We start from the raw sequence: 14,300 nt of genomic DNA on the forward strand, positions 1-14,300 counted from the left end.
AAGAGCAGCAGCAGCAGTGTGGAGAGCAAAGTCAACCGTATAGAGAGCCTCGGCGCAGGATATAAATGGTGGGCTAAATACCGAAATTCGCTGAAAAGCTATAAAGCGCAGAAAGCTTCGGCAGAGTACGAGAGGTACTATATACATATACGTACGCGAAAGAAATAACAAGACCGCACGAGAGCGAGAGCGCCAATGAAACCTTGCGGTGTAACGTTTTCGCACACAGACACACGCATATATACACACACGTTACTGCTGTGTGGAAGAGCTGCTCCATATATACATGTGAGAGTGTGTATGTGTTATATACCCATGTCGAAATTACACGACTGCGGTCGGCGATCCATCGCATTGAAATTAACAACGTTTCGGCCTATACTCCGTCGTGGGCAAGTTTCGACCGATCACTTTCAATGAGTATTTGTAGGAAACGCATATACGAGTTCGAGCTTATATATTTATCATGGACCCAAATGAAGTTTTTTTTCTTTCGTAAACATTTTAATAAGTTTTTGAATTGAAATTCGGAGGAGCGAATTAATTAACTGGATGGAGAAGCGAGCACAGCGAATAACTCTTGTGACTTCTACTTTATGAGATTGTTTGAATTTGTCAAATTTAAAGTGGGTACAACTGCAATAAACGTAATTAAAAATTGGTAAAGTTTAATTTGAAAACAATAATCAAAAATAATTATGTCTGAATTTTACTCATCGTATACATTATTTGAATCGAAAATATGAGACTTCATAAAAAATAAGAAGTACGAAATATAATGATTCTTACTTTGAGGCATAGATTTTCTATTGTAGCATACTGATTAAGAGTAAAAAGGTGAATGAGCGATTTTTCATAATCACGAAAAAATGAATTATAATAAAAATTTGAAATATTTTATTGTTCTTCATAAAAATTAATGAATATATATGAGAGAGATTTTCTTAAATTTCATAGCGTACCCATGTGATTGTAAAATTTTTCATTGTACTCACATTCCTAGAATTGCATGAATTGCGTTTATGTGAGATGTGAGGTTACCTTTTTGCCCAAATGATTTATGACAAGTCTCGCATTCGAAGGGTTTTTTTTGCGATCATGTACTGCACTTATGTGTCTTTTTAGGTCACTTTTAAATGAAAATGATTTGCGACAAACGTCACATTCGAAGGGTTTGATTCGATTATGTACTGCATTCACGTGATGTTTGAAGTGATGTTTATATCCAAATGATTTGTGACAAATTTCACACTCGAAAGATTGGCTACGATTATGTACTGAATTCATGTGAGTTTTGTGGCTATCCTTGCGACCAAACGATTTGTGACAGATGTCGCATTCGAAAAGTTTGCTTCGATCATGAATTACTCTTATATGTCTTTTTAGGTCACCTTTGAATGAAAGTGATTTGTGACAAATTTCACACTCGAAAGATTGGCTAAGATTATGTACTGCATTCATGTGAGTTTTGAGGTAATCCTTGCGACCAAACGATTTGTGACAGATGTCACATTCGAAGGGTTTGCTGCGAATATGTACTGTGGTTAAGTGCCTTTTAAGTTTACTTTTTACTCCAAATGATTTGTGACAAAGTTCGCAATCATGTGATCTATTTCTCTTGTGCGTCTTATTGATACGTCTGTTTTGATTCGCTCTTCGAATATAGGTTTTTTGACATATTTGAGATTGATAAGATAATTTGGTTAGCGATCTTTTTCTTAATATTTTCGTATTTTTATAATCTCTAAACATTGATTGAGAATTCATTTGGAATGGATGATTCTTTTCATGATCAACTTCTCTTTTTATCAACACTATTAAATTTTTGTCATTTAAATGATCAGTTTCAGTTTGTTTTTCTTTTTTCACAATAGGTGGATGACTTTGGTTCTCAATTTTACAGATGGTTCTCGATAAAGACTTCAATTCAGTTTTAACATATTTGCACTCAAAATCCACAAATATATCTTTATCTAACTTTTCCTGTAACAACATAACCTCATTCATTCGATTTCCCTAAAATTAAAATAGTGTAATAGTCTTGAATAATAATGAAATAAAGCATAATTTAAATTAATGAACTCACTGATGATTCATGCAGTGTGAATGTTTCAAGTTCTTTGGCTTTACAGGAGTCCGCCGAATTCAAAATATGAAAGTCGCTTAGCACATCTGGCGAAGTATTTTTCGGTTCTTCCTTAATCCTGGAAAATGATTTATTTTGATGAGCCGATCACTTAAAAAAATATCAAGGAATGAATAAACAACTTTACCTAATCGTATCCTCTTTGCTTTCCATTACTCGCTTTATTATATTTAATCACTGTGATAATTTTCACGACATTTTCTTGAGAAAATGTTTGAGGTTAAACACTTCTCAACTAGCTAATAATGACCCTTGATATACACTTTTGAGGATATAATTTGTAAACACTAGCTCTTCGTGGGTATTCAGCTCTTTGTTAGCAACTGAACTGAACGCATTACTCGTTATGTGTTAGCGAGGTTATCCCGCGATCAAGGTAGCGATACCTTCCCTCTCCACCGTCGACTGTCCATACAAAGTTATGTATTACGATACATATAGAGACTCTCACGGCAATCTAATCTACTGGCTCGAGCTGAAGGTAGTATACGCAGTGCGCACTGCGCAGGCTGAAATTCCCAAAAACATTGAAAAAACATCATTTTTTTCTCTTTCCTGTGAAAAATTTCGATTTTTTCCCTGGTTATCTATGTTTTTAAAGGTATAATAGGAAAGATGAAAAATTCTTCTTTGATCCCATCATAGTCTTATATAGGTAACTATTCATTTCGTTTTGAAAATTATGCTTCGAAAATCAAATCGACACCCTCCGCCATAAGAGCCCATATTATAGGAGCTCAAAAAATGTCCACTTTTTATCAAAATATCTCCGAATTTCGCCAAGTTACCCCTCAAAAAAATACATACCACGAGATTCAGCGTGATTTAATCTTTGCATTTGCATCAATGCAAAAGAATCAAAACTATAGAATAACCTTATCTCATTTGCAAGATGTAACTTTTCAATTATGAGAAAAATCTCAACATTTTTATTCGTTTACAAAAGCTGAACTGTTCTTTCTTTTGTAAGTCACAGTGCGAAATTCAAAAAATTTTCTACACAGAAACCCTATGAAACGCACACCCCAAAATTCTCTAAAAAAATTTTTTTGACATCAAAGTGTGACGCACGTAGCCGATGCTATTGTTGTCATCAACGATTAATCACACACCTCAACCGGATTATTTAATTAAACATAGAATTTCTGCATACACCTAGCGGCTAAGGTAAGGATTATATCGGCTTTGTAACGGTGGCGTGGATACCAGATAAAGCTTAGTTTTAATATCATGCTTATCCAGTCTAAAATGGCTCGATAGTTTTTGTCATCTTTCTCCAAGGAAGCATTTTTTGTTTGAACAGATTCAACGCAAATTACGTTTATTTTCATTTTTTTTTATATTGTGAACAGGAAAAAATTTTCTCAACGACCTCAAAAGCTCTGGCGGCTGTTGAAATATTTTTTCATCAAATTTTTCGACATAGTGCCATCGCAAAAAAAGCGTCAAGCCAAAAAGAAAGTTGTCGCAGTCGCGAATCGATCGCATTTATATTTTAAGCGTTTGCTAAATAAAAATCAATTCCCTTAGTTTTATTACCGCCTGCGAAGTGTAAACACGTATAAAATAAAAAATAATTCAATTACGCTATCGGAGATCGGCCACTGATTTTATTTCATTTTATTTTCTATTTACGGATCGAGTGCGATCCGGAGTCAACCCCTGCCCCTTTAGCCTCCGAACGCGACTCGTGCAATATAATTATTGCTTCGAGTATAAAATGTGTTAATTTACATAATATGATGAATCAGAATTTTTTATTAAATATTAATATCCATTGTCTCGAATCATTGGTATTTTTTTTTCATCGGTTTAAGTGGTTATTTTAAGATATTATATTCCCATTATTTTCCAAATCTGTTAATCAACGTGTTTTATAATTCATAATCATCATGATCATTTTTTCAATAAAGATAATTAAATTATTTTTTACATAGACGATAAAAAAATAAATCTTTTTCACTTTATATTTTATGCAATTTCTTAATCTATGAAAAATTTAATCTATGAAAAATTTAATCAAGAAAATTAATCCAGAAAATATTCTAAATGTGTATTTTTATTATTTGATCAAATTCCTGTGCAGTATCGATTGCAATTTTTTAATTATACCTCATCGTACTTACGTACACACGAGAGCGTATCCGGTTCACCTTTTGACGACGGATTAACTTTTTTCCATCTATACACAATGAACCCATCCAATTGGCCGATATCATCCGTTCAATCATCTTCCCAAAAACGTTACTTTACGTTCGCGCTTGAAATCTCTTTCGGAGATCCATCGCATAGTCCCTCGACACGCGAGACTTGATTTTCCGCGTTTGTAGTCCTCGCACACACACACCCACACCTGCACGCGTTCGAATAATATTTCCCGGAAAATCAAAAGCATACCTTTAGTTTTCAGTCACTGTGAGCTAGAGAGAGAAATATATATACGAATATGGAATTTCGTAACCGAGTATATATAACGCCACGATTTCCCTTTCAACCTCTGCCGTTTGCCGTGGCTGCGCTCTGCATCGTCGTCGCAGTCCTCCTACTTCTCGTCCTCGTCGTAGTCGTCGTGACCCGTGTACTACCACCAGGCTATATAATATAGCCCGGTATCTATACCCGAAGAGCCGGGGCTGTTGCCGTGCGCGCGCTCTGTATTACTCGAGCTATGTAAATGAATTTCGTTTAATTATCTGGGAGTTCCTGCTATCTCTCTCTCACTCCCTTTCTCTCTGCATTTGCCGCCAACGTTGCCCTCCCTTGCCTTATACTACTCTTCATACTCCTGCGTAGTAGTCGACTATTGCGATTCTCTCTCTCTCTCCTGTTTTCTCTTTATTGCTATCGCTTGGTTTCTGCTAAAATATTCGCGCGCATGCTGCAAGCAGCTCCAACAGTAGTAGCAGCAGCAGCGGCAGCAGTATGAAAATTCTACAATATTTATGAACGCGCATATTTCTTGAATGAATATTTCAATGAAAAACTTGGGAAATCTCTTTCGGTTATGCTCGACAAGAGGTTACAAAAATTTGACGACACACAATGACTTTTGCCAAGTCAGATAATGAAACGCCGTATACCGTGAAGATATTATGTACATACTATTTTTACTCGTTTCTTTTTAATACGTGCTATGTGCTCGACGAAAGCCCTATAATGACTGGCGCATATAGGAGGCAAATTGATTCTGCGGAAACTTGTCGCTGTCGAGCTATATGTAGATAGCTCGATCCTCTCTCGCCTGTCTCCGCCCGAAAATTGAATACTAATTTTCAACTCTTCGACGAACAAATTCGAGGTAAAAGGTGGTGGTGGTGGTAGGTGTATTATATCGGTGGTGAAAGACAAAGCGCTCAGCCGCCCGCCCGTCTGCGCGGTGATACCGAAGCAAGAAGATTACGGGTGAGCGAGGTAAATCTTACGACAGCCGCTCGCGAGGTGGTCGCATTATCTTCTCTTCGCAGCTATATACGTGTAGAGATATGCACGAAAATTGTGCTCCCTTACCTTCGACCCAGCTTCATCTCTACTTTCGAACCAAATATAAAGGTAATGTGTGAGAGTGTGTGCGTGCTGCTGCGGTGAACGTCAGGCCTAGTTAATCCCATCGAACGTTTTATTGACTCTCGCGAGGAAAATGAGTTTTCCCCCTTCGAAGTATCGCGTATAGAGAGAGCTTTCGACAGTCAATATACTCTAAAATGATGAAATAATGAGCGAAAGCTTTACGCAACTCGATGTATGTATAAAGTCACGTCGTTTAAATCCATTGACAAATATATAAGTGTGCAAGCTCGCAAGCTCGCAGCTTGGAAGTTTTTTCTTCGATAAATTTCGGTGGAAAGAGCAAAGATAAACGAACGAAAAAATAAAAAAATAAATAAACGAGTAAACGTTGACACATCTGGTTGGTGCGGGTTAAGGCACGCGCATATTATAACGAGGCGTATACGCGTTACACTCCAAGTACTACTACTACTAGTACCAGCTAGCTCGCTGTTGTGCGTTCTTTCGCGCAATCTTTTGAGCAAGCAACGTTAATTAAAGAAATAATAAATACCGGGGCCAAGTGTACGCGAACGAATTTCCCAGGCTGTGCTCTCTACGTTTTTTTTGCCACGTCCTCTGCCTATTATACCGCGTGCCTTTTCTCTTTCGCTTGTAGTTCTTTCTCTCTGTGCCGGACGCACGGCAGGGGAGGAGGAAGGGCACGCGACGTGGGGAAGGAGGAGGAGGAGGATACGGACGCGCGCTCGTCCGCGTTAACACGGCGTATTACAAAAGAAGCGCAAACTCGAGGTTCCTCTTTCTCTCTCTCCTCTCGCTTCCTCTCGTTTCTCGTGCGCGCGTGCGGTTGACCGCTTGGCGAAAAGAAAAATTTTTAAAGACCTCGTGCAGGCTGGCGGGCCAGCACGTGCCAGTCTCGCTTCTCTCTTTCTCGCGCGCGTCATATAATAACGCGTCGAGTTGTGTGTGCGCGCAACGCGAAAGAGAGAAGCGAAAAAGCGAAGCAAGGATGCGCGCGCGGATACACGTCGGAGTAGAGTCGTATACGCACACGTATGTATATGTGCGGCCGAGCGCTTCTTCTTTGTCGGTATTAAAAGCACACCCCCACACCCACCCCACACTTGACAGCAGCAGCAGCACAGCGCTATGATAATAACGGTAAGTATATAGCGCGTGTTTTTGCACGTACGTAGTGCGGCGGCGGCGCGCAGGTCCTCGCGTGTAATTTCGCGAGAATTCGAGTGGAAAGCGAGCGAGATGCTGCTGCTACGCGCGCCCTTTGACACATGGAGCACGACGACGACGACGACTACTACGATGTTGCAGCTGCAGGTAGCACCTCTCTCTCTCTCCACACCGCGACGAATGTTATAAAACGCGCTCGTTATAGTTGGCCGCGCGGCGCTACACCAAGCCATACGCGGTATGGTATATAGTACAGTACCGGCGCAAAAGCTGCTGCTGCTGCAAGCTCGCGTACGCGGGCATGGGAGGAATTTAATTTAGAACTTGATTTATATTTTAACGGACCATAAAACGGGCGGGCAATAATTTGTCGTCCCGACACGCATATGAGCCCTATACTTCACACGCACACACACACACACACACACATGCGCGCGTATGAACATCTACATGTTAACCCAGCACGCAGACAGAAGCTTATGGTGCACAAGCGGACGCATGTACTCGCTCACAGAGGCGCGCCGCGTACGCGTGCCTGTATGACAAGATAGAGAGAGATACAGGAGGTGACTAGCGATACTATACTCGCTACTGTGACTAGCTCGTCTAGCATATAAACATTCATCAGTCCTTGAGCTTGCGGAAGCAGCTCTAGGGATCGAGCTTGCGAGCTGCGCTCGAGATAAGTCAGCCGCGCACGAACACCCTCCCGTATGCTGCTTATAGAGCTGCGGCGCAGAATAAATTCGAGGTGATATCGTTCGCACGAGCCTGGACGTACTACTACTACAACTACGTACAAAACGGATCGCTTTGGTTTTATTGAAAAATCGAGAGAGAGAGAGAGAGAGAGCCCCGCGTGTGCTCGCGCCAGTAGAGCTTTTTTTCGTAATATAAACTTTCTCTCCGTCTCTCTTTCTCTCTCACCCCTGCGCACCTCGTACATATATTGGCCGCCACCGCCGCATTGCCGGGAGATTCAGGTTAATCTGACTTTAATTTCCGTTATTGTTTCCGAGCCGTTTCGTGCGCGATTACTTTGGAATTTACACGCGCGCGGAGCTCTCGCGCACATATAGTATGTATGTACGTCTCTGTGTTCGTATACGATCTATGTATGTACGTATACAAAAAGCTCGCGATGTGTAATGCCCAGGCTACTATCATGCAGTGGTAGTAGCCGCGCGAGCTGCGGAACAAGCTTTATTCCAAGTGCAGCGAACTGGCGCGTTGTTTTTTGCGCGCGCGTTCGTCAAAATGAATCTATTTTTCGTTTCGCTTTTTATTTCGTTTTATCTCACTCTTTTTTTTCTACAAAAGCACAAAAGTTTCAAAGTAGCTAATTATCTCGGTTTAATGGATGTTAATTTTTATAAGCTCCATTACGTGTTTATACAGTCGCACGGAGCAGCTTGTTGCTATACCATATTAATAATATTTATAGAAAGTTTGGAGCTGCTGCTGCTGCCGTTGTAACGTAACTTTTAACATACATTACAGGTGTGAGTGAGAGTGGCAGTGTCTATGTGTGCATGTGTGCGGTGTGTTCGCGCGCAGGCTATACTACACAGTGCTAGCCCCCCGGATCCGCAGTACGTATACAGAGGCTGCTGCTGCTGTGTATGTGCCAGTGGCAAACTTCGAAATTGGAATGTTGTGTTAAAAAAGTTGCCACGAGCCGCAGCTTGTGTGTGACTAAAAAACGAACGACCGAAGTCTCTCTCTCTCACACACACACGCGGACACATATAGCCGCGGAGTATATACGAAATGTTTTATAACGTATACACGCGCGAGAAAAAGAAGATTATTTAAGGTCTCGCTTTGAGCTCCCTACGGGAGTCGTCCTATTGCGCATCGTACGTTCTCATATCAACTTCTTTTTCCTCTCCCGGTCTTCGCATTTTTAATGCGAATGGTATTACTTCTTTTTTTCAAAATGTTCTTACTAATGGCAGACGTGGGAATGAAATCATAACGAAGAAAGTTTGTTTTTGCACTAATTGTCGTGATTTTTTTTCTAAAAGCTCCCCGCATATCAAGTAATAAAATTCAATATAAAAAAGCTCCAATCATTCTCCTCGTCTGTACCAAAGCTGTATATAGAAACATCGTCTCTCATTTGTTTGCAGTTTGACTCCGATGATGAAAGCTCGACCGAACACACAGAGTCTATGAGCACACACAACTCGAAGGGGAGGATGGCGATAGATTTTATCCGAAATGATTTCTATCCTATATACGATATATCTATACGATCGCATATTATATATTATATACGTCTATAGATAGGTCGATGCGGCCGTATATTGCATATTAGCATGTCATAAGCAGCGCGCGCTATATATAACTACTGCTACTACTGCCTCGATCGCTTGCGACCCACCCGCGCGGCGCATCCATCTATCCATCTATCTATCTATCTCTCCGCACATCCACTCCCGCACAAGTTTCGATTTGAAAGCTCATCAAAGTCCGGCGCGCGCGTGTTTGGTCGCCCGGCCGTGCAAGCAAGCACAGGCAGCAGCCAACGACGACGACGACGACGACGACGACGATCATCATCAAGAGCCCACCCGTCGGATGATCGAGTCTCTTGAGTCTCGGGGGCTCTATCAACATTATAAACGAGTCAATGTATAACGACGCGCGGCCGGCTTTAAGCCCAAGAGGAGGGGCTAAACCGACGGCGCGCGCGCCCGAGCGATCGGGGCTCTTTTTGCGTACGTGTCAATGCAAGTCCTGTGGCGGACAGCGCGGTGCTTTATATAATACAGTGTGTGTGTATGTGTTATATATAGATACATCTTAGGAGAAGCTCGCTCGCTCGCTCGACGACTTAGCCAAAGTAGTTGGCGATCGCGTTTAAACCCCCTTCACATGGCCACGTCCGATACGATGGAGATAGGACGCCGTGTGTATGTGTACCGCGCGTGTGTGTGTGCATTATCAATTCTCGAGGTTTTCCAATCTTGCTGCTGTACAAGTCCGTATACGTAATACAGCCAGGCAGCTAATAGTTTCGCGGCTGCAGCTCGTATAACGCTACGTTTATTTTATATATGATATAATGTATGTGTGATTTAGACGCATCCGCGCGTATTCCTTATATCCATTCTCTCTTTGCTCTGCCGCATAGTGCCATTATTTCTCGCTCTGTCTCTCTCTCTCTCTCTTCCTCGCCCTGCAAGAAGTATATATAGCGAGAAAGCTGCTCGAGCATTAAACGAGCTTGGAATCCGGTATGTTCACTCGTTCTCTCTCTTTCCTACTGTATATTAACACCTCTATTCGAGCTAAATGAATCTTGCTGCACTCGCAGTCGCCCAGTAGTATAGCTACGAATTTTCTTGCTACTACTACTACACGCAGCTCTATGAGAATACGTACACGCGTGCGTCGTATAAGAAAAAAAGAACAGCCCGAGCTATCTGTCTTTACTTTCACGAGTCTAGGCTGCCGCGCTATCTACGATGTCGCACTTGTTCCTTTCTTGCTCTCTCTCTCTCTCTCTCTCTCCCCGCGCGCTCGCGCGAGACTGCAATGAATTCAAATATTTCGGCTCGAATGAACTTGCTCTCTTCGCCCGCGCGCGCGCGCATAGCTATTATACTCTTCCGTTTTCGCACTTGTGTCTTGCGCGCGCGAGGTGAGAGGTGCAGAGACCGGAGGGAGAGACAGAGAGATAGAGAGAAGGAAAGAGCTTCGAGGAAAATTTGCGAGAGAGAGAGAGAAAAGGGAGAACATTGTAACAGTACGGGAATAGTAAGTGTAAAATATACACGAATATCATTGTGTTAAGCATGCGACCGGATGCCTCCTCGACTTCATCCTCCCTCTCTCTCTCTCTGTCTCTTTTTCTCTTTGCGTATTCATTCGCTCTGGTATTCCTAAGATGCTACAATGTGAATTTGTCATGCGTATATAGTAGTTATATGTATATAAATGTACAGGAGCATCGCAGCTGCTCGCTGCCTCGGGAGAATTTCCGTGTCTATCTCTTTCTCTCTCTTTCGCTTTCTCTCCGTCTTTCCGTCGAGTCTCGGAGCTGACCTAGAAGACAGTCGACGGGTAAATATTTGATTGCTTTTTCTTTTTTTGTACTATACCCCGTTAATAAACTTTATCGCGTGGTTCTTCGTTAAATTTGTGCACGGGAAAATTTTCTCTTCGTACGTGAAGCAAGTGCAAGGAGAGAATATGAATTAACGAAATGTATTTTATGCGAGGGTTTAATTTATCCTATAGTTAGCTTATGAAAACTCTGCGGTGATTTTGTCTTGGTGAAGTTACGAAGTTACGTACATTGAGCTATCTGTCACAAATTTCGATTCGGGTCCTTTAAAAACATAATTCGTTTTAAATGAAATAAATGTACATAAAATAGTTCCAACGCTCGCTTATACCGTTGAAGTGAAACTCAAATTTCATGTGAATTCAGTGTAAAATCGGACATTAAAATTCAATACTGAATATAAAATGAATGAAAAATGCATAAGAATTCAATCATTAGGGATGGTCATCACCACTAGATGGCGAATACCTTCATTAGTAAATCTGCAAGTAGCAAAGTGAAAAAATTGTATGTATACTTTTGAAATTTTTGAAATTTTGATAATTTCTTACGTATACTCATTACTCAATAGGTATTGGCTCGGTATTACTCGATAGGTATTGGCTGTATAAAGACTTGAACGCCTTGACGGCCAAAATCATCATGAAAAATTCCGAAAAAATTTGAGGATGTCACTTAATCAATTTTGTTTTCAAGTCAAAGCAAAGTTATCCAAGTACTACTTGAATAAATTTGTATCTTCGTTCGCTGCGTCGCCACGACTGCGAGCTTTTAAGATACGATCGAACAAACACAGCTCACAGTCCCGACTAATAACGCAGCCAGCTTCCAGGCGAGGGACGCGGTGCACGGATCATCCACAACAGATATTTATTTACGGAATTCATCGAAGCGTGAAAAGCAGCACCAAGCGCTATCTATATACACGATATAAGGCAGCGGGCGTCGATGGTCCGCAGAGAGAACACAAGAGTGAGAAAGCACAAACCTTCGGTAGGGCAACTTGTTGCGCGAGCTCGCGCGCGACCCCGCGTATTATACGACTCTCTCTCTTTTGCTATATAACTGTGACGTAATATACTCGAGCGGCTTGGCGTAGCTGTAGTCTCGGTGCACTGACATGTATATATATCACACGCGCATTCGCTTATACACAGATATACAGCGATGTAGACGTGTGCACGTATATATACACGAGTGTAATTCAGATCCGTTGCGCACAGAAATCCCCCGCAATCGAGCCATCATTTTTCCTCGTTCGTGCGACTATGAGCTACTACTACCACTACTACTACTACTGTGTGCAGTTGCTCTGCTCGCGAGCCCCTTTGTCATCGCAGCAAATTTCATGAGCGCCCGAGCGAGCGATTTCCAGTTGACTCTCTCTCTCTCTCTCTCTCTCTCTTTCTCTCTATCCATCTCTGTATATACACGCGACATAATGCGTGTTTGTGCTGGGCTGTGGCTTTAACGTATACATACACCTATACCTATACTCACTGCTGCAGCTAAAGGCAATATCGGCCCGCGGGACATTTTTCATCTTTGCCGCGCGCTCGCAGTGCGGCTCAGTCAATGGCTCGTGAAGAATCGCTCGGTCGAGCGTCGACGCGTGTGTGCCACGACTACTCTCGCGCGCAGTGCAGTATACGTACTCCGCTCTGTATACGGGAGAGCTTGCAGCAGCAGCAGGCCGGTTATATTGTATACGGTGCTTTTCTCGCTTTTTCAACTTGCGCGTTTAACGTGTATGAATAAGCGCGCCGTTTATTTGCCGCACATACGAACGAATGGCCCGAATTAAGTTTACAAATTGACTGTTATAGCTGACGGTTGTTGTTGTTGTTGTTGTTGCACGAGTGCACGTTGTGTATAAAATATGTACACGCACAAATACAAGCACGTGTATCGCAGCATAATTGGTCAGTGTCTGCGCGAGAGCTTTTAAAATACGCCTAAATGACTTATTCATCGAATTCGCAATGAGCTTTAATACACGCACACGCATAGAACACACGCGTGCGAGGAAAACACGATCGCACTGCCTCGTGTATACTGTATAAACGCAGAGCGTTCAAATTATTACGTTTTCTCGCTCGCTAATCTTCGACGCTCTACGCGCAGCTGGTATTTATCGAATCGATGAGTACATATAATTATCAATTATGTATGTGCCACACTTGGCGTGCTAATCGATCTTTGTTGTTGTTGATGTTTCTGCTGCTGCTCGACGCGACTCGACTCGACTCCTTTTGATTAGGCTAATAGCGTTGCTGAAATTCTATACTCCTGTTATGCCCGGGTACTACGCGCGCGCGTGTGTGTGCAGGATGCACTTGACTGCCAATCGCGTAACGATAGACGTCCCCCTCCACCCGGGATCGAGTTGGCATGTACGCGGTATACACACGGCAGCAGCAGCAGCGAGCGAAACATCAGTCGGAGTCTGCAACTGCTCCGATGATTATTGCAATCGAAGTGACGGGCGGCCCCTCGACTTCCATGCGACGATTGATCCATCGTGCAGGCGTCACTGCCACTGCTGCCGCTGCTGCATTATCATCATCGTCGTCGGGGATCGTTAAGCTTTGAGTGTCGATGACATCAAAGCGCGCCACATTCAGCCTCAATAATCGCCGCCGTCGTCGGCGTAGTCGTAGTCGTCGACGTCGAACTGCAGCTTGCAGTCGTCGTCCGAGCCATATGCCAGCCGTCATGGGGCAGGCCTGAATACGATGCAGATACATAGCGCAAAGAGTACGACGACTGCAAGCTGCATCGAGCAAAACTTAGAGATGCGAGGCTCTCTCGTTTAATATCCTGTACCGGTTAGTTCTTGACCAGTGAGTCGCGCCGCGCGGAGATGCTGCAGATATAGATGGGGCCAAGGCTCCCGGATGGACATTATCGTACGCGCCCGTACATACGCTGACGCAGGCAGCTGCTAACGGCCGCGCAGCAGCAACATATTAACGCGGAGAAAGAGCCATTTTGTACCTGAACTATATAAATCTACCTGGCACACACATATACTGGAATACGATATTACTGGATCGCGAGAGCTTCGCTGTAAGGGAATACATACGCAGGCAGTTATGAAGTGCAAGGGGAGAAGGTCGATGAAGCGCGCGACTCGCGCAATGTTTACTCGCTCGCGAGCTCGATCCGCGTGTGTCTCGTCGATGTTATAACGCAGGGACGTATGAACGTGTGCCTACAAAGTCCGAGCCCTGGCTGCACAGCGCAAATCACACTCTTCAATCAAACATATTGCCGCATGTGTGTGGGGCCGCACGTTGCAGAGATCTACGCGCGTGTGCACTCACGCGTGTATACGTTCGATGAAAAGCCGAAATATTAGTGATGGAATTGAACTAAACACGC

At 42.8% G+C, this 14,300-nt stretch overlaps 2 protein-coding genes across 3 annotated transcripts in view; one reads left to right on the plus strand and one right to left on the minus strand.

The window, feature by feature from the left end:
• Positions 1-14,300, plus strand: part of LOC106655644 (lachesin) — a 165,173-nt gene that overhangs the window by 11,867 nt on the left and 139,006 nt on the right. The gene's annotated exons all lie outside the window — the stretch shown is intronic.
• LOC106655634 (zinc finger protein OZF-like) lies at positions 964-2,448 on the minus strand. Its single transcript, XM_014376131.2, has 3 exons — positions 2,274-2,448; positions 2,087-2,204; positions 964-2,016 (listed from the first exon to the last, which is right to left on the minus strand). Exons 1-3 carry the CDS (start codon positions 2,297-2,299, stop codon positions 1,021-1,023), a joined length of 1,140 nt encoding a protein of 379 aa, XP_014231617.1. The 5' UTR covers positions 2,300-2,448; the 3' UTR covers positions 964-1,020.

Source organism: Trichogramma pretiosum, unplaced genomic scaffold (genome assembly GCF_000599845.2).
Source record: "Trichogramma pretiosum strain Unisexual culture from Peru unplaced genomic scaffold, Tpre_2.0 scaffold96, whole genome shotgun sequence".
NCBI lineage: Eukaryota > Metazoa > Arthropoda > Insecta > Hymenoptera > Trichogrammatidae > Trichogramma > Trichogramma pretiosum.